Raw genomic sequence first — 20,385 nt, forward strand, 5'->3', positions numbered from 1 at the left:
AGCAGATGTAGACAATAGATCATTTCCAGCTGATGGTCAGTGATGAGCATTTCGGGTTGGTAACTTCTTTTAACCCGTACAGGCTGATCCAAAAATATACACCTGTCTGTAATGTAATACTCTGTATCCCTGTTTAGCCAGCTGCTACTTTGGGAACGGCAACTCTCCTACATGTGTAATTTTGGCACATGCATATGTCCATTTGTCATGTCCTGTGACTTTAAAAATCATAGAATACTCTTTAAATAATACCTTTTTTTGAAAAAGTAACCTATGTATATCATCAGTTTTCATGTTCTATTTTGTTCCACTTTACTTTTGTTTTACTGTTGATAGGTAGGTATCCACAAATCCCAGGCAGGATCAATGTACAGTGTATTCTGTAAAGTAACTTTTGAGTGTGAGGGCTTTATCTTTTGGAATTTTTGGGGGTTTTTCCATCTACCCACAGGAAAACCACTTCTTTGGCAGTAGAACTCAAGAAAAGGGAAAAAAAAAAAGAAAAAACACCAACCCAAAACACCAAGAAAAAGAAAAAAGGAGCACTATGATGGGGTTTCTTAATTTAGGTAACCTGTTGTTTCCTGAGCAATCTTACAGTCTCAGGATAGCTCTGAGCTTTAACCTATGTTCTTTTTTTTTTTTTTTTTTTTTAAATAAAACAGTGTTGTGAAAGTTATTGTTTAAGGAGGCAAAGTGCTATCTGAGCTACACTGGAGTATACTTCCCATGAGCTTGGAAGGTCGCCTGTTGTTAGTAGGTTTTGTGTTTCTAGGCCTGGAAAAGCCTTTAGAGGAGAGGAGTCTTCTCACTTTTTACTCAGACATGATGAAGCTACTTAAACTAAGGAGTTGCAAAGCTCAGTTAGGGAGAGAAGAGTGCATGAATTAAAAACACATAAAGCTTTGAACATCACTGAAAAAGGAATAAAATTGAAAACCATTATAACTTAATAGTGTGATACTAAGACTTTTTTCTTGTTTTGAACAGAGTACCAGAGAAGCAGAAATCAAGTTGAAAAGTGAAAGCAGAGTTAAACTTTTTGCCTTGGATCCAGATGCACAGGTTAGACTTTTGACAAGGAAGCATGTTATTTACTTTTATGTTGATCCTTTTGAGATGAAAAAGAACTTACCTTAATTTTTCTTTTCTCTTATTAAAGAAACTTGACTTTTCTGGTATTGAACCAGAAGTGAAGCCATTTGAAGAGAAATTTGGAAAAAAAATTCTTGTGAAGTGTAATGATTTATCTTTTAATTTGCAAAGCTGCGTTGCAGAAAATGAAGAAGGACCAACGACAAATGTAAATAATCCAATTATTTTCTGTTAATATGGTAATGAATGTCTTAATATTTTTTTGGCACTATTCTTAATGGCAGGATTTCCTTGCTGTGATTAAGAAACTTATATTGTGGGCTTTTTTCTACTCCTTTAAATCAAAATGGGAGCCTAAATACTATGAAACATAACTTTGCTACTAATCTTTTTGTTGTGTTGTAGAAAGCAGTATTTTTCCCTTACTGTCTTTTACATCTTGTCACTAATATCTAGAGTGATGGCCATGTGTGACTGTTTATAAAAATGTTACTCATCTTCCTTTCGTACACATTTTTACAGTATTACAGATGCCAGCAATGAGACTTGATTCTTTTATTTTTAAATGTCTAGGTAGAACCTTTCTTTGTCACATTATCACTATTTGATATTAAAAACAACCGGAAGATTTCTGCAGATTTCCATGTTGATTTGAACCATACCTCAGTAAGGCACATGATATCCAATGCATCTCAACAAATGATGAATGGCAGCGGTGATAGCTTACACAGAATTCAAGACATTCATGAAACTGTGCTACAATATCCGAAGCAGGTAAGAACTAGTAACCTAAAGAATTAGTAGGATTTTGGATATAAGTAGAGAGTTGTCCTACATGCTTCAGATGACTTTCAGTTATGTGATGTAAAATGAGTGTGCATTTTCCTTTTGTATTTATCTCTTGTTTTATTTCTAGGGAATATTCTCAGTCACATGTCCTCATACTGACATTTTCCTCGTGGCTAGAATAGAAAAAGTTTTACAGGGAAGTATTACACATTGTGCTGAACCATACATGAAAAGTTCAGATTCTTCAAAGGTATGTTATCTTCTTCTGTGGCATGAAAAAAATGCTGAGGGAAGACAGGTTGATTTCTATTAATAAGTATCAATCAAAAGCTTAGTTCTTTTGTAGGAAATTCAGATAACTGGATGATTTGATTTAGTAAGTTGTAGTTATTACTAGTAACATATTAATTGAAACAGTATAGATAGAATCTAACATATTAATGGAAAATATTTATTTAGCTTTTTATAATCATGACAAAATCTATAATTTTTATAATGGCTTTAAATAGACTGATTTGACAAAAGAGTATTAGACCTCAATGTGAAAGTAGAGTTGAAAATTGTTGAACAATGAAGTATTAAATATAGGTCAGAAATTAACTGTATGTCTCTCTTAGTTAATGCATTTACTGTATTGTTGTTGACTTTTCCTTTGTCTCACTTCTTGGTGACTATAGTTTACTGTAACTATCTGTGTTCTTACTGTTTTTTTCTTCAGAACCGTTGAGATCATTAAGCCTCTGTTTTTATGTATAAATATGCTTTGCAGATTTCATAGAACTGCAAATCCCTTTGTAAATAAACTATTGAAGCATCTTAAGTTTGCAGGAGTCTAGGATGACATAACATTTCAATGTTTTTCTAAAACATGTCTACAAGAAGCTTTGTTAGTTCTGCTTCTTGTTTGTTGCTGAAGAAATAGTTTTAATTTTGTTGATTTACAGTTGTGCTTAAATAGTTGCCCCAGGATACTAAGCGAAAAGGGGTTTTGTAAGCAATGTCATCTACTGTTGATGCTCTTGCTGTTTTCAGCTGTGAAAGGGAAGAAGGAAGGGTTAACTTTCCATCTCTGCAGAGGAACGGTGTTCTTTCCTACTGATTTAATGCTGGCTAGGCTACACGTAAAAAAATGGTATTTTTCACTTGGTCTTAATATAGATCAGACTGCTGATTTGCCTTTCCAGGAATACTTGAGATTTTTTTTCAGCTATCATTGGAAAACAGCAGCTTTGTATTTTAGGAGTCTGGTTTTGAAGTGTATGCTGACTGTTACTGAGTTAAAACAAACCTGAACTGAGTAACTGATTTTGGTGGTCTTGGGCTTGGGGCCACATGGAAAGGTTAAGTAAGCCCAAGTGTTCCCGAATTTGACACTGAGTGCTAGACTTGTATTGCCCTGTACTGCAGGAGTAGCCAACAGGAACATTAATGGTTATAGTAACTTATGCTGTGCTATTCTGTTATTCACTTGTTTATAATTTTATACAATTGAACACTTAGTTTGAATTTTTTTCTGTTCTTGTTCTCTGGGGTTACACTGTATTAATTTGAAACAAAACGGAACAGTACCGGCTATGTAGGTCTCCATGTGTGTAAGTGCAATGAGCAAGTTCCAGTTCCCTGAAGAATTACTCTGGACGAGGAAAAGGGAAACTGGAATCAGCAAACTCTATAGCCAAGACATCACTTGTTCTCCACTTAAACATTGAATACAGTGAATTAATGATGGTTACTTATCAAGGTTCTATGCTTCTGAGTGCAATTTCCCCCTTTTTACAGGAAAGACTAATGGAGAGTTGGCTCAAACAACACACTAATAGAAAAAGCTCTTCATAATGTCAACAACATAGATCAGGGATAATATTCGGGCAGCTTTACTCAGTGGATTTTTGCCTCTGCCAAATAATTTTGCTCTGTGTAGGCACATAGGAGAAACTGGTTTCTGGAAAAGAGAGGGCCACTGCTCTGTCAGGAGCTTCTGCTTTAGCTGAAGTGGTCCAGCTCAGTGTTGAACATCTCAAACTAGAGGGTTACTAGTTCTGATTGTTATACATGTTGGTTCTACATAGTTCTGATTGTTATATGTGTTGGTTCTATATAGTGGAATTGTTTGTTCACTTAAAAGTTAACAAAACCAAAAATTTGAAGTTTTCATTAAAACAGTGTTGTAATGTCCATACATAGGATTGTCCGTGTGATCTTCATACAACTCCTCCCCATATTCTGTGTGTACTAGTAATACAAGTATTGCAGAGTATTTTACTATTTACTCTGCAGGAATGTGTTCTGGTACATAGAGTGGGTGGTTGAATAGAGGAGCAAATGGCAGGGGAAGTGTTTTGGTTTTTTTTTTTCTGGAGTCACAATTTTGTCTTAAAAATCAGTTGAATTTTGCTCTAGGTTTCATATGAGTTTTGTACATAATTCTTTTCTTGCTTAATTAAATATGTATTATTGGGACTGTAGATGGCTCTGTGTTTTTACCCATGAAATGCTGTGAAATCAGCAAGTCCTGCTTAACCTGAAATGTATTGTTAAGAGGTATTTTCATTCGTCTTTCACTCACGTACTTAGGATTAATCTTCTAGAGAAGATTTTCCAATTTGTATCAGTGTCAATATGAGCGTTTTTTCCTGTGTACTAATGGTGCAAAAAATGTAGCTTTTAAAACATAGCTATTTCTTATGTCCCTTGCAGGTTGCACAGAAAGTTTTGAAGAACGCTAAGCAGGCATGCCAGAGATTAGGTCAATATAGAATGCCTTTTGCCTGGGCAGCTAGGTAATGACAGATCTTGTCAATCTGTATTTTTTCCTAATTTTTCTTTGTTTTCTGCATCTCACTTCTTGTAAAACTTAATGTGCTATTTAAATTATTTCTTGTTTTACTTTGAATTAATCAAAGATTTCTGACAAACAAAATTCCAATTCAGCTTTGCCATAGGGAAAAAAAGTTATAATCATTCATTATATTATTATTAAAACCATTGAATATTGCTGTTTTCTACTGTCAATATGTTTTTATTTTACTAAGAATGAAATGGTTCACACTTGATTTGTTAGACTGAGCTATTTATATGTTAAAACTCACCTACAATGACAAGAGTATGAAATGCTTAATATGAAGGATGGTGCAGTATGTTCTAATTTGTAGTAAACAAATTTCCTGAAGGGAATTTCAGCATTTTGATAAACTCATCTGAAAGGAGGATTTTGACTTTCAGGACACTGTTTAAAGATGCCTCAGGAACCCTGGACAAAAATGCAAGATTTTCTCCTCTCTTCAGACAAGACAGTAATAAACTTTCAAATGAAGACATGCTGAAATTGTTAGCAGACTTCAGGAAGTAAGTCTAATTTACCCGCTTTAAAAAACAAAAAAAATCCCAAACCGACCACACACTAACACCCCCTACTCACCCAAGCCCTGCTATTTTTTGTTCTGGTCTTGAACTGGAGTATCTAATCTTTTGATGTATGTATTTATATGTTTTTCACTTCAAATATAGAAGTTGTATAAATATAGTTAAGGCCTTCACACAGGCTACAGGTCTCTCCTTTGCAGTGTTTGGGGGCTACAAGCAGCACTGAAGTATTATGCCCCGTCTAACATGGAGTAAGCATCATATACTGAAGTAGCTCTCTATTGGGAGTTACGCTTGCGCAGTGCACACTTCTGGTTCTCAAAGGAGAATGAGTATGAGCATAAATCATATGTTCACTGACCTTGGACAGAGAACGCTAGCTCTCGGGGAAAGGGATTCAAGCCAGTATCCAGTCCATCTTCCTTGCGAGTGCATGTGGCTCAGGATACCTAAATAACAGAACACCAGTCATCTTTTTTACAAAATATTCCTGAAAACTGCATCACTTTGTGTGCAAGTCTTATGAATCTCCTACTGACAGATGACCCTATCAATAAACTAGTTTTAATCCCCTTTCTTAGTAAATAGGATGTAAAATAATAGAGCAATCTTTGCTGCTTTGCAAAGGCATTTCCACTTCTGTTATTGTATAGTTAGCTGGAGTTGTATTAATTCGGACAATCGCTAATCGCAAAAGGCTTGGGCTATGGTTTCTTTATTTTATTCTTGCTTACCAAATCTGATAAGGAGATGAGGTTTGTAATAGATATTTTAATTCCATTTTAGCAAGCTGCTTAAAATTTCATTGAAGTTTACATAGCATTGAATTGCTGTGTACTCATAATCCTTGCTGTAAACAATATTATTGAAACTATTAGCCTGCCACACCACTGTCCTGAATTAAGGGACTGCTTTTGGATATATCAGCATCCTGTTTGAGGAATTGTGTACAGTATTTCACAGGAATTGTAGTAAGAAAGAGATTGTATTAGCTATTGGAATTAGAATCTAGATTCCAAACAGAAAAAGCTGTTTGCTTCATAGCATGGGATTGCATTTTGGAAAAATTTTGCATCCACTTCCTCTGCAGTAATTTAAAAAAATCATGCTGCTGACTATCTTTACTAATAAAGGATTCTGCACTGATGTTTTAACATGGAAAATACTCCTACTTCAAACTGTGTTTCTGAATTAGCTATATGATAACATCTACGAAATTTCATAACAGGCTAGTTTAATAGTAAATATTTTGCAGTGTGAACTATTACTCCAGAAAAGGGGGAGGTAGGAAAAGTTACTGAGTAGAAGCAGCATTTTGTTAACTTACTGATTTCTCTCCCCTTTTGCTCTTCCCCCAAGTTTTACCCCCATTATCATAAATGCTTACTTATAAGTCCCCTTTTTGCTGCAAGTGATAGTGAATTATTACATGGCAAACAAAACCTATTTTTCATTTTCAGTTTTTCATTTTGAGTTAAGGAAAGAAAAACATCATGCTTTTTCTTAACCTTTTTCACGGTTGTGAATAAAGCCTTACTTTTTTCTTTTTTCTTTTTTTTTTTTTTTTTTTTTGACAATTTAAAGAACAAAACTGTGACTCTAGGCAAAAAGCAAGACCAGATCAGTTACCCACACCCAAACCACCTTTCCTCTCATACTCCTATTTCAGGATATTACTTTTGCCCCTGTTTCCTATTATCTCTTTTCTCTGGCATCTGATAATTTTGCATTTAGCCTGACTTTGAGGTTTTTTTTCCTTCCTATAGACCTGAAAAGATGGCCAAACTTCCTGTTATTTTAGGAAATCTGGACGTTACAATTGACAATGTGTCACCAGATTTTCCAAGTAAGTATTAATAAACACTGTTAAATGGACATTCAGGCTTTTTCTCTTCAGTTTTTTATTGGGTTTTTTATGTATTTTCAGATTATGTTAATTCATCATACATTCCCATGAAACAGTTTGAAAACAGTACCAAGACGCTAATAGCGTTTGAAATAGAGGAATTTGTTCCCTGTATACCAAAACACACTCAGCCTTTCACCATCTACAACAATCATCTTTATGTTTATCCAAAGCACTTGAAATATGACAGTCAAAAGTCTTTTGCAAAGGTGAGTACAGTAAAACTGCACATTCTTCTTTCTCAGGTTTGGTTAAAACTGTTTACATATATTTCTTTGATCCTTATGATTAAGTGTTTGGATTTTTGTTTTTAAATACTGCTTTAGGCTAGAAATATTGCAGTATGCATTGAATTCAAGGATTCTGATGAAGAGGATTCTTTGCCTTTAAAGGTTAGTCTTTTGATTTTGTGACTGATAAGAGAAAATACTGAACAGTTAGCTAAGTAACACAGTAGTACTGGATTAATTTATCTAGTTTGGGATGGTGGCTTTCTGTCCTCCTTTTGCATTTGGCATAAGAGTAACTTCTAGATGACTTGCTTGGTTTTGACACAAGAGTTTACTAAAGAAACCTCAGAGCATTTCATTTCTTTACATCAACAAAAATTCCAAGAATGAACTTGTTGCAAACAGGGTGGCTTATGCCTACGCCACAGGAGGAATTCTTTAAGTTAAAACAGTACAGCTTTAGATCAACTACAGAGTCAAGCTCTGCGTTTCTTACCACAGAGTATAAGAGGTGTCTGGAAGAAGAAAAGTAAAAAAATGTATAGGAATCCTGAGGTGAAATCACAGCGTCAGTTCTACTGCAGAGCAGGCAGACTGCAGATCGTGTAATCCCCTGTCTGTGCAAAGGAACTAAGTTAAACACAAGTTAAAATGTTTTAAATTCTAGATGAAACAGATTCTAAGTCGAGAGTGCAAAAGGATCACAGGGGGTTTTTTTGTTCTTTTTTCCTTTTTTTCTATTATTAGTGTATCTATGGTAGGCCAGGTGGACCAGTGTTTACTAGAAGTGCGTTTGCTGCTGTTCTGCATCACCATCAAAATCCAGAGTTTTATGATGAGGTAAGCTACTTTTCTGAGGTAACTTTTACAGGTTTAGGTATTAGGCAAGTTTCAAAAATACAAGAAAAGATTTGAGGATTGCCAAGTTCTTGATAATGATTTCAGTTAAATCAGGCCCCCCTTTTCACTGTAAGTACATTTTTGTAAGTTTTGTGTGTGTGATTCTTGATCTTGCTTCAGATAACATATAACCTGAAATTGCTTTTTAAATTATGCAGCCAGTAAGGTGTGTCACTGCTCTAGCTGAAGACTTCCACAAAGGTTGTGATTCTTTGCCTTTCAGATTAAAATAGAATTGCCCACTCAGTTACATGAAAAGCACCATTTGTTGTTCACCTTCTACCATGTCAGCTGTGATAATTCAAGCAAAGGGAGTACAAAGAAGAAAGATGTTGTTGAAACACAAGGTTTGTATGCTAACACTTTACTTTCAGTAACTACTGGGGAGATTTTTATGAGGTATGCTTATCTGGTAACCCATGATTTTTGTGATCCATATAATGCTTTCTAATTACATTATACTGACTGAAAGATTTCATTAAGTGTTCCTTTTAATTTAAATGTTTCAAATGTTGGTTTGGAATGGCTATCAAATGTATGGGTTTTTTTCTAACTCGGTGAGTGACAATTTATTTGTGTTTTTATTTTAATCGTTCAAGTGCAAATAATTTGGCCCTTACAGTAACTTTTTCTGGTTTATGAATTACTTATCGGAGATGTACAGTAAGACTTTTGTATGGATTTATGTAAAGATTTACAACATATTTAAAATTACTTGCCTTTCATGTTCTGTAGTTGGGTATTCTTGGCTTCCTCTAATAAAAGATGGAAGAGTGGTGACCAATGAGCAACACATCCCAGTGTCAGCAAATCTTCCATCAGGCTATCTTAGTTATCAAGAAGTGGGTGTTGGAAAGGTATGTTATATAAAACTGCTCTAATCTTTCAAAAAAAAGTCATGGAGAGAAGGTTTGGTTGTAATTCTCCAGTCTGATAAGATATAAGTCATTTTCTAGTAGAAATTTTTTTCCTTAGATAGTTGAAATCGAGTGCTTTGCAAATGTTACTCATCTGACTTACAGTAAACAAAAAACCCAAACAGAAATGGGAGACAAAACTTACAACTAAATTCTAACTTTTATGAGAATTTGAATCAACCTGCCCTAATATAGTGTTTTGTAAATTGTTAAGTACTTATTTCTGTTGTTATTTAGCTGATGTGCTTAGGAAATGTTTAGTTTGGTTTTTTGCGGTAATAATTAACTAGAATCTACAGTAATTTTTAAATATATTAAACTATTTTGAGTTTATAAAGATATGCAAATAATCTGAGGTCCTTTACTAAATTTCTTTTAGCATTTCATGCTGTCTCCTTTCAGTAAGTCCTTTATTCCTGAAAAAGTCTTACTCTCACATCTTGGTTTTTGTGATCTTTCTACTTCACTAGTAAAATTTATGGTTGTATTTTTCAAAGCAGAAAGCTTGCAAAATGGTAGTAATAAAAATGATACCGAGGAGGACACAAAACATAAAATGTGCTAGGGGATTTGACTAAGAGAATGAAATGCAGAGACAAAATTGACTCAGTTTGGAGGAAGAGGCCTGAAATTAACAGCAAGAGGTGCTGCTCTCTTCCTGTTCTACCACTTTTTCTTCTTTAAACTCTGCTGTAAGCTTTCCAATCATTGTCTCCTTCACATCTTTCATCTTTTCACATTGTAGGTGTATTCTTTATGCCTCTGCTGTTCGTCTCTGCTCATGCCTAAGGGTAGAAGGTTAGGACCAATATGACTAGTTGTAGATCTAGCAGTAAAATCCCTACCCTGGTTGTCAGGGTAGACAGCTAAGCATTCCCATTCTTAGTTCTTTGGAAAGGGGATGGGAAGGAATCACTGGCTGCTGCCTATCGGTGACCTATTTTAAGGTTTAAACTATGTCAGCATCTGTGGAAATTCTTGTATTATTTTTCTTGGAAAACTAGTAGATATTTCTCTCTAGTCAGAAGTTTCTTGGCAGACTTGTAGGGGAAACATGGAATCTGTGACTTAGAGAAAACGAATTTTGTTAGCCAGCGAGTTAACTAACATGGGCCTTTTAAAAAACATTTTAAGCTTCATAAATGCTTTTGGTAATATTGCCTGCATAATTTTCCTTTTTTTATTACTGTATTCATTGCACACATTTCTTCAACCTGTTTAAAAAAAAAAAAGTTTGTTGTACTATAAAAACATTGTTTTACTCTAGTATACCACTACATTATTTTACTTTTCCTCTACGTGTGTGTGTGCAGCATTCTGGTCCTGAGATTAAATGGGTAGATGGAGGCAAACAACTGTTAAAAATATCCACTCACCTGGTGTCAACTGTGTATACGCAGGTGAGTTATAAAGCAAATTAAATTAGAGAAAGTTTTAGGAATAATGTATGCTTGTTATATGTATATACGATATTTGGGAAGATTCTTAAACTCAGTATACTGATCTCTTACTTTTTTTGTCTCTTGGACACTCTGCATGGTGTCCCTCACATCAGCTGTGAAAACCAACAGGTCTTAAATGGAAATTATTCAAAACATGAGCCTTTTGTCTAACATTGTCACCCATGCCAATCTGAATCTTCCTGTTAGATGAGAGGTTATAGCTGTCTGAAAGCTATTTACTGGCATGTATACAAAGCAATGAGTCCTGTTATAGCTGCTTATAAAATACATATTATGATCAGTTGGGATAACTAACATTAAGTATGCTATTTTCTGCATGTCAGTTGATTTGAAGAAAATATAGGCAGTGTTTTGTATAATGGGTATTCAAAAATCACTGGAAATTTCTCATGTGGGTTTAAAAAAAAATCAACATTACATGTATACTAAATTAGTCTTCGGAGTAGTGCACTTCAATTATTTTTCAAAATTTAATCTATGGACACGTATATGGATTTCTATATATAAATATTTTTAATGTATTCTATTTTGGATTATGGATAGTAATGTTAGGTATTGTTTAATTTGTTCTTTTTGTCTTTGACAGGATCAGCACTTGCATAATTTTTTTCAGTACTGTCAGAAAACAGAGTCTGGAGCTCGTGCACTAGGAACTGATCTTGTAAAGTATCTTAAGGTATAAAATGGCAGCGAATAACAGATTATATTATTTATTTATACCTTGGCAAAGCCTAGAGGCTTCAGACATTTTCTAGGTCTTGTTAATAGAATATGCAATATAAAAAGATACTTCCTGCCCTAGATAAATTTACAATTGCAATATAAGAGGAAACCATGAGGAAATAATGAGACAGTATTGGTCAGCCTTATGAGTGATAATTTTGAAACACTAATGGCTTACTTTGTCAAAATAATCAAATTGTACTGCACACGGGAACGGTAAGGAATGATGACTCTTGATTTTTCTAAAATTTTGCTTAGGAGGTCATCATTGTTATGTCTACAGTTCTCTTTCAAGATTAGATCAATAGAGTGCATGGTTTCCAGAGCAATTTTTTCTAAACAAAGCAGGCCCAATTTTTAATGCGAAGCCTAAAATTCAGTCACCTTAAAATCTATGTAAGATAGCACAAGTACTTCCTGATTTTCTTAGGCACAACAGAGTTTATTGTTGTAATGAAACTGGACTATCTACTCAGGACATTTAAGTCAGAACTTAACTATTGAATGTGGCATGCTATCGAACAGGATTTGCTTTGTGACCTTGTTATGTCAAAACCGTGAGTCATCTTCCTTGCCCCAAAACTTCTGTGATCAGCTTTGGTACAAAACAGGAGACAGTACATTAACAGCAGGAAGATGGAATAGGTCTATTTGGAAATAGTTTTTTTTTATTATTACTATTTTTTGCTGACAGACCTGTCTCTGTCTTCTGTTTATCTTCATCATTCTGAAATTTTGCAATCCCAAAATGTGCTGGCAAAGCATATGACAATAATACAACCCCTCAGAAGGGATTCTAGCTATGTTAGCTTCACATCAAAAGGGTAAAGCAAAGGACAAATAGTCTTGTAGCTGAACTTCATCGTCACCCATGGTTACTTAGAATGAGTCATTAGAGATGCCTCTCACTTGGCTTTCTGCTACTGACATTCTTCTTTTGATATAAGATGACGTTTCTATGTGTTTTGCACTTCAATATCTCTTTCGAGTATCTCTTTCAAGTTCCTTGATAATTTTAGATCTGGAGCCATCCTTATTTCTCCTGCTTTCTGCAGCAGTGATTGTACCAAATAGTTCCCAATTAGATGGCGCTATCACTAAGCCTGGTAGTGTTTTGGCTTTAGAAGCCAGCACTCTGCAGCATCAAGAGGCCCTACGGGAGTTAGAGACACCTTATGTGTAGAATCCCTCCCTGATACCACACTTGCAAATCCTCTGTCATCGTAACACATTTCAAAATCTAGAGTCTTTCTAAATGTGTGTATGTGTTTTGTGCCCTGAAGAAATCTCTCCAATAGAGACAGAAAAGGAGAAGAACCACTGCTTCGGAGTGTTTCATCTTGCCTTGAAGCCGAGGGGATTATCCCATCTTTCCACAAGTAATCCTTCTGGGACATTGTGGTCCTGCTGTCTGAGATTTCTGTTTGAAGACGGGAACCTCTTTACCTCTCCTTTCCTACTGTACTTTTTTGGCAAGGGATTTAAAGTTACTGGTATTCAGTTGCCTCCCATGTGCTATCGAAATACAAATGAAGAAATCACCCAGGTTTTTAGAAGTCCTAGTCATAAAAGGCATTTTTCTCATTGGTGCAGCTTTGCCTTCTTGTCCTTTGGTTGTGGTTTTGAGATCAGTTGGGACAACTGAATCTTTATCATTGGACTTAACCTCTCTTTTTTTCTCTCCATATAATAAAGATGGTGTGTTCTGAGTATCTGTCATCATGAATTCGAGGTCTTAGTGTCTGACCTGTGGCTCACTGAAGCTCTTTAAAATTGTCAGTATCATTTCCAACGCTTGTTTTTCAAGGGGTGTAGCCTTCCTGCTGCTTGAGGTGCCAGAGAAAATGGCAGATGTTTTCTGGTATCAAGAAGAAGGGAAGGATTGTTGCCCACACTGGACCTCAGGGAATTGAATGTCTTTTTATAAGATCAGGTGAAAAAACAGAATTTGCTCTTTCTGGTGCTGTAATATAAGAAGTTGGTCTGGGAAACAGTTAGATGTTAAATTATTACTAAAATATCTGTACGCATGACAAGTCTGAATCACTATTATTAAAAAATCAGTTTGCACACCATGGAGAGCCCCTCTACCAGGGCCCTGGCAGCAGTGACTGTTCATGTTACAAGGAATGGAATGACCCTGTACTTTGTGGGCAGTTGGTTGATTCTTCCCTCAGGAGCTGAAGTTGTAAACAACTTTCAGTTTCTGACCTGTTTGATTCATCAGGATTCACAGTACTTTGAGAAATCCCACTGTTTCTTAAGTTTACCAGAGCTCTACTTGAATTTGATATAATCGAAATCTCTTCCAGGGGACTAGCATGGCAATTTCAGATTTATCATGCTACCTGCTGCCCACCAAAAATGGCAATTGGCTGGAATCAAAGGCTTGATTCTCTTCTTGATATTCACAAATCTTGTTAGACTGGTGGAACAAAGTAACCAGATATTAAAGTATCACTTTTAGGAAAAGCTCAAAAGAACGCTTCCTCAGATCACTCCCAAATTACATCATTTACTTCAGTTGTATATGATCACATATACTGTAATATATTTGGGTAGCTTATTCCTTTGCTTAAACACTTTATTTATTTATATTAATTCCGTATTAGCAAAATCTTCCGGTTCAGTGACAAGACCATGTCTTGCCAAAATCCCTGGGACAGAGTAATGCAGCTGCAGAGTCTCTTTTATAACTCTTGCTTGTTGTCAAATACTGGAACACTCTCATCGCACAGTATGAACACGTCCCACACCACTATGTTAACACATCATATTGACTTTATTGTCTCACTTCATGGTAACAGAAAACAAATGCAATCTTCTGTCTCAACTACAAATTATGGCTGTTCTCAATTCCATCAGGCCAAATTCCTGTCTAGCTAGGCCTCACAGGGACCCAGATACTTTTTACTACTTCTGTGTATCGAAAGCTTGCCTTCTGTGTGTCAGCCTGTACCCACCTGTGCCAGTATTGTCCAGCCTTGAGTGTTAAATGTTCTTTAAAGATCAACATTTCAGTTTGCTGGTGACAGTTTCCTGCAAGTAATGCTTATGCTATAACGGCAATGACACATTTAAATACTTAGGATTTACTTTTCTCCACAAAGTCAGTGTGCTACTGCCAGAGTAGCTTGGTTTACTGAACCTCACAAGTGTTCTCCTGTTCTCTCTTCTTTCTGCTCTTGCAGAAAAAATCCTCCAACAGGATTTTGTGTAAGCACCACCCAACACTTCTAATTAAAGGTTTTCTGAGACTCGCCTCGCTCAAGATGTTTGTATGCTCTGCTTCATGTTTCATGACCCCAAATGTCACTTAGCATCTCGTAAGTTGAGGTATCTGCTTGTAGTTACTCCATTGCTGCCTGAGAGATCAAAGGGCACAGCTGCTTCTGGCAGTCTTAAGTGTAATTGAATACTCAAAGGCATAAGAAGTTGAGTTATGACTCCACTTCAGAGTCCTACTTAAAAGAGCACCTTTACCAAAAAATGTCTCTATCCTGAACAAAAGTGTGAGCTGAACTTCCATTTGTATGTTTACCCAATGCTCTGATATTCAAGGCTTATAGAAAAGATGCTGTAGCATATGACTGCTGTTTCCAAGCAAAATCACAGACCAGGTAGGAAGGAAGACTGTTTTGAGTCCTGAATAGTGTGAATATGCATACAGGCAAACATTCGAAGATAAGGCAGCTTCTTAACACTGAATGGCAAAGTTTGAAATGTGTTGTCTGTATGCATGTTCAGCAAATATACTCTTCTTGTTTTTTTTTTTTTTTTTTTACTCCCTTTAACTCCAGGGGATTCTGTGGCATAAAACAATGTAGGATGTAATGCCGTACACTGTCTTTTATGTCAGGGTGGTTATGTGTATAATATCTTTCGCATGTGATGGAATGCAAAGGCATATAATGAAGAAGTTGAGAGGCTAGTAATTCACTGTCTGCAACTTCCAGCATGAGGTAGTTAGGGATTTTAGTTCATTCTGGTTTTTAACATATTAGTTTATTGTTTTACAGTAACTAGTATAACTAGTATTGCACTTATCACAGGTAAGCAATCTGTATGTTTTTGTGGAACCTCTGTTTGCTAAATATCTGCATTGGTGGATGAAATAGAAAAGTATACCAGAGTGTCAGGTTGCTGTAGTGTACACAGGTAGTCTTTTAATTGAGACATTACATAGTATGCTAGTATGCATAGTAACCTAATTTTTATCCCTAATTTACCTTAATGTAGCAAATATTTACCAAATATTTATGTTGGAAACTATTCTCAATGGCTTTCTGTGCAGCATTTCAGGTAGTTAACACCAAATAGTGTGTATTTTTGGAAAAAGACTTGCAGTAAATTTTATAATCTCCGAACTTGTAATTTAAGGGCCATTGTTTCAAGGGAGTGACAGTACTACTGCTTTCTTTTAGAGCCTTCATGCTATGGAAGGCCATGTGATGATCGCTTTCCTGCCAACTGTTCTAAACCAGTTGTTTAGAGTTCTCACTAGAGCAACTCAAGAGGAAGTTGCAGTCAATGTGACAAGGTAAAGAATTTTAAGTGCTTCATACACTTTAAGTGATGACTGCGTTATCACATAAATCTGTAACTGAGTAGCATCTTTGCTATTGCAGTTGTAGCTTTCTTTGTAGGCTTACTTGGTTTCTGACTTCTGTTTAGGGTTATTATCCATATTGTTGCTCAGTGTCACGAAGAAGGCTTGGACAGCCACCTGAGATCTTACGTCAAGGTAGGGAAAATTAATTTAAATGTTTCCTTTTTTATTTCTCTAAAAAGAGTATATTTAAATTTAGTTGCATCTGTTTAATTTGAATTGTTTTGTATTATGTCATAATTTCATACTATATTCTGGTTTTCCTCCCCAAGTATGCTTATAAAGCTGAACCCTATGTTGCTTCTGAATATAAGACAGTACATGAAGAACTGGCAAAGTCCATGACAACAATTTTAAAGCCATCTGCTGACTTTCTTACAAGCAACAAGCTACTTAAGGTATATATTGAACTACGCTTTTAATGTATGTTCTTATCTGATCATGACTGAAGAAGAACTAATTGTATTAAAACAGCTGTTCAGTGCATGTGGCGATTTTACAGAATGTTTCCTTTTCTCTGCAGTATTCATGGTTCTTCTTTGAAGTTCTGATAAAATCAATGGCTCAGCATTTGATAGAAAACTCCAAAGTGAAGGTATGTGAACTTTTGCAAAAGAAAATGTTATTCTAAAAAGAATGTCTATAGTCTCTTCTTTCTCCAATCACATATTTTTATTGCATATCGGCAGAAAAACTTTCATATATACATGGTCATGATTTATATATAATAACTTTATTTGTAAGAGGGGGGAAAAGAGCAAAGCAGGAGGAGAAATCAGTTGAAATATTAGATAGAAAAAACTACAGGGCTAGATTCAGCATTACTGTAAAATCCACCTTAAGATCCATCCAGTAGAGCAGTCTGTGTAAATGATCAGACTCTCTAGTAAGATGTCTTAATACTTGTGGTACAATGAAGCTGGAAACAATAGATAACACTGGACTTTGATGTAAGTACTACCCAAAAATATGTGGGCTTTTTCCTGAGCAGTACACTAGCTGTGATATAAAATGACTCCGAGAACAGTGAATTGTGCAGTTTACTGTCCAAAAGGAGAATGCTAACATTTTAGAAACAGGCGTTTTTCTACCAGCTTGGCCTATAAGCAATATTTTTCTTATATTGATGACAGCTTTTTAGTTTACTTACTCCTGTATTAAGACAAACACTGAAAGTACAGTTTCAAGTATACAAAATAGTCCCAGCTGAGTAACATACCACATTGTTCTGAAATCTTTATCAGTATTTTCACTGTATATTTAGAACATAACTGGAAGTCTGAAGTACATGGGGGGGAAAAATAATTGGACAGTGATAAGGAAAAAAGCTTGAGTGCTACACTTCATACTGTTCTGCTGCGGTATGATCAGTAGAGTTTCAGTCCCAGTTCAACTTGCTTTTAAAAGTGTCTTGACTTTTCTATTTCAATAGATTTAATCTGTAAAGAAGTTATTGATTCATTTTTCATTTAAGAAGCATGTGAACGCCATGTGATAATTGGTCAAATGAAGATTTTCATCATTAGATATGCTCTAAAGTAATGTGTTTGATGTCCAAAACCTAGTAACCATCCCTTTTTCTTAGAATGCTAAGAATAAAAATGTTTTCCTGTTCATGTTACTGATTTATTTTTAGTTTGAAGAACTAAACCATATCACCAGACTACTGTTATCTAGTATTAAATAAAAAACATCTGCCTTAATACAGTATTCAGCTGGACTCATTTTAGCACTAGTTATTGATACATAATTTGCAGAATATCATAATAGAGAGGAAGAGCATGAGGATGGAGCCAGACTCTTCTCAGTGGTGCCCAGTGACAGGACAAGGGGCAATGGGCACAAACTGAAGCATAAGAAGTTTCAGTTGAACATGAGGAAGAACTTCTTCACTTTGAGGGTGACAGAGCGCCGGAACAGGCTGCCCAGGGGGGTTGTGGAGTCTCCTTCTTTGGAGATGTTCAAAACCTGCCTGGACAATGTCCTGTGCAACCTGCTCTAGGTGAACCTGATTTAGCAGGGGGGTTGGACTGGATGATCTCCCGAGGTCCCTTCCAAGCCCTGCCATTCTGTGATTTATGGGTTTCAGATGAATTATGCATTCTACTGAAATACAGCATGTAGTAAAGATACCATGCTCCAGCGTTGCAACCTTTGTAGAAATAGAAGGAGTTGTTGGGGGTTGGTTTTTTGGTTGTGTTTGTTTGTTTGTTTTTTAACAATCTGAATTAAAGAAGGGGAAAAATCTGTAACATGCATAACTATTTTTCCCACTGCTCTGGAATGCAGAAGGAGGGAGATCAGCCAGTTTGTGAGGTTCCTCATTTAGTAGCAAAATCAGTTGTGTATTTTAAGCTTAACTTCTCCCCACCTCAGTCTTCCCAGCTATATTTTATTCTGACCTTTCAGTTTCTATGAATACATAAAATGTGCAAAGAATGTCTGACTTCGTCCTGTTATTTTGCATTTGAAGAGGACCTCAAATTTTTGCTTGTAGCATCATGAGATGCTAGCTGCTGCATTGAGGTTTTATATAAGGAAAAGGAGATGTCTCCATTTATAATGTCACAAAGAAGAGAGTGGTCTCCTGCTGCTAAAAAGAAAGGATGAAATAATTTTGTTTTTTAAAGAAAATCTCAGTTTTTAATTGGAGCAGTGGTTCTGGAAATTCTGGAACCTTTATTGGCAGTTTTTTTTTTTTTTAAAAACAGGTAATTGTTGTTAGGGAAGATATTTGGGAATTCCTCAAAGTTTCTAGAAAAAGAAGAGACTTACAGCTTTTTCTCCTACTAATCAATAGAAATACTGTTAATTCCAACCAAATTAAGAAACATATTCAGATGGACTTTTTTTTTCTGTTCATAGTTTCTGTTCACATAATTCAGAATTTTTAAACTTAAATTTCCATTATTGATTTGATATTCCTTGAGGAAGGAGTTTGTGCTTCTGTTCACTCCATGAATGGAGTATTTGTTATTTCACCCCAATATTTTGAGCTTATTATAATCAGTTTAATTAATTGTATTAATTTTATTAATCTATTCAACTGAAATGAAAGTATAATCTTATAAAGCAGAAAACACTGCTTATTTAAAGCTGAAATTTTCTAGGGGTTTTTTTGTTTTGTTTCAGTACTTACCTGACAGTACTGGCAGTACTATTTATTTTACAGTATTCAGCTCTGTGAGAAGTATACAGTTTTTCTAATTACAGAATGTGGTGCATCTGGGCAAGGTTTTCAAAACATGGTGTGTGTGAAATTTGTATAGCTTGAGGAATTTTTCTATTGGATTTCGTAGCTGATACTCTGAAAAATACAACATGCAGTTTTTGCTTGGCTAAACAAAGTTTATATAATTTTTGCTGAGTTTAACAAACCTACAGAAATTCTCACAAGTTTGGAAACAGCGTATTCGTTTAAAAAAACTTCAAAGAAACCACTAACTTGCTGTCATGCAAACCCATTTCCTTAATTTAATTACAACTTCCTTACAATAGGGATTACATTTTTAAACTGAGATCAGATGGTGGATAAAATAAGTACAGTAGAATATCATCCTTTTTAAAAGCAGGATCCATGTAGACAAAAATCAAATGCAATTTACTTTTCAGAATGACTCCACCAGTGTCTATGTTTTTAGTATCCTCTGCCATATGATCTGCATCTCTGGTGTAGTATGGTATACTACCACTGATGAGCATTCACATTACTGCTACTTCTTGATATTTTTTCAAAAATGTTTTTTATTACTTCTTTCCTCCACAAGTGCTAAACTAACTCATTTGCTCAAAGCTAATGTGTCTTTACTGACCCATGTAGTCCTAATAATAAATTATATTTGGAGAGCACCAGCATGTACATCTGAGGAACAAATTCAATTTAAGACGACTTTCATTTTAGGAAAAACAAAGTTGGTAAAGGAACAGTGTGTCAGTTACAGATGCCTGAGACTGATTTGATTACCTGGTGTTAGGGAAATACAGTGTGAATTGGGGTAGGCATAACCATAATTATTACTCAAAAAGACTTCCATCTCTTTGGTGTCTAAATAAGAGAAGGCACTGATTTTTTCTTTCTTTTTTAGTAGTAACAACCAGTAGCTGAGACCTGATAGCCTCAGGTTTGCTGTACTTGAAAGACTGAGCAGTTCATTTTGTGATTTACTATATGCTCTAAATTATGTGCTGTACAAACTGCAGTCTTCTGAGATTGATTTCTAAGGGTTGTTATAAGTAAGCTTAGGATTTTCATTAAAATGCACCACAAGATGTAGGTAGCAGACAATTCAGTGTATGTTTATATTTCTGAAGGAAATATGACCTTTCTTTAAGTGATATTTTGCATCAACTTGCTGCATCAAATTTTGTTTATTACATAGGGTTATATGTT

General features: G+C 35.4%; 1 protein-coding gene across 1 annotated transcript in view; it reads left to right on the top strand.

Annotated features, from left to right (window-relative positions):
* Positions 1-20,385, top strand: part of DOCK9 (dedicator of cytokinesis 9) — a 107,847-nt gene that overhangs the window by 35,481 nt on the left and 51,981 nt on the right. Inside the window, exons 10-27 of the mRNA XM_035898113.1 lie at positions 991-1,065; positions 1,163-1,303; positions 1,669-1,869; positions 2,012-2,134; positions 4,582-4,664; positions 5,107-5,229; positions 7,014-7,093; positions 7,175-7,362; positions 7,480-7,545; positions 8,131-8,223; positions 8,507-8,630; positions 9,019-9,140; positions 10,514-10,600; positions 11,250-11,339; positions 15,811-15,926; positions 16,061-16,130; positions 16,268-16,393; positions 16,519-16,590. Coding sequence (XP_035754006.1) covers positions 991-1,065; positions 1,163-1,303; positions 1,669-1,869; positions 2,012-2,134; positions 4,582-4,664; positions 5,107-5,229; positions 7,014-7,093; positions 7,175-7,362; positions 7,480-7,545; positions 8,131-8,223; positions 8,507-8,630; positions 9,019-9,140; positions 10,514-10,600; positions 11,250-11,339; positions 15,811-15,926; positions 16,061-16,130; positions 16,268-16,393; positions 16,519-16,590 — 1,980 coding nt within the window. The remainder of the gene's footprint in view (positions 1-990; positions 1,066-1,162; positions 1,304-1,668; positions 1,870-2,011; positions 2,135-4,581; positions 4,665-5,106; positions 5,230-7,013; positions 7,094-7,174; positions 7,363-7,479; positions 7,546-8,130; positions 8,224-8,506; positions 8,631-9,018; positions 9,141-10,513; positions 10,601-11,249; positions 11,340-15,810; positions 15,927-16,060; positions 16,131-16,267; positions 16,394-16,518; positions 16,591-20,385) is intronic.

This window comes from Egretta garzetta, unplaced genomic scaffold, assembly GCF_000687185.1.
Source record: "Egretta garzetta isolate BGI_Z169 unplaced genomic scaffold, ASM68718v1 scaffold257, whole genome shotgun sequence".
In the NCBI taxonomy this organism is placed as follows: domain Eukaryota; kingdom Metazoa; phylum Chordata; class Aves; order Pelecaniformes; family Ardeidae; genus Egretta; species Egretta garzetta.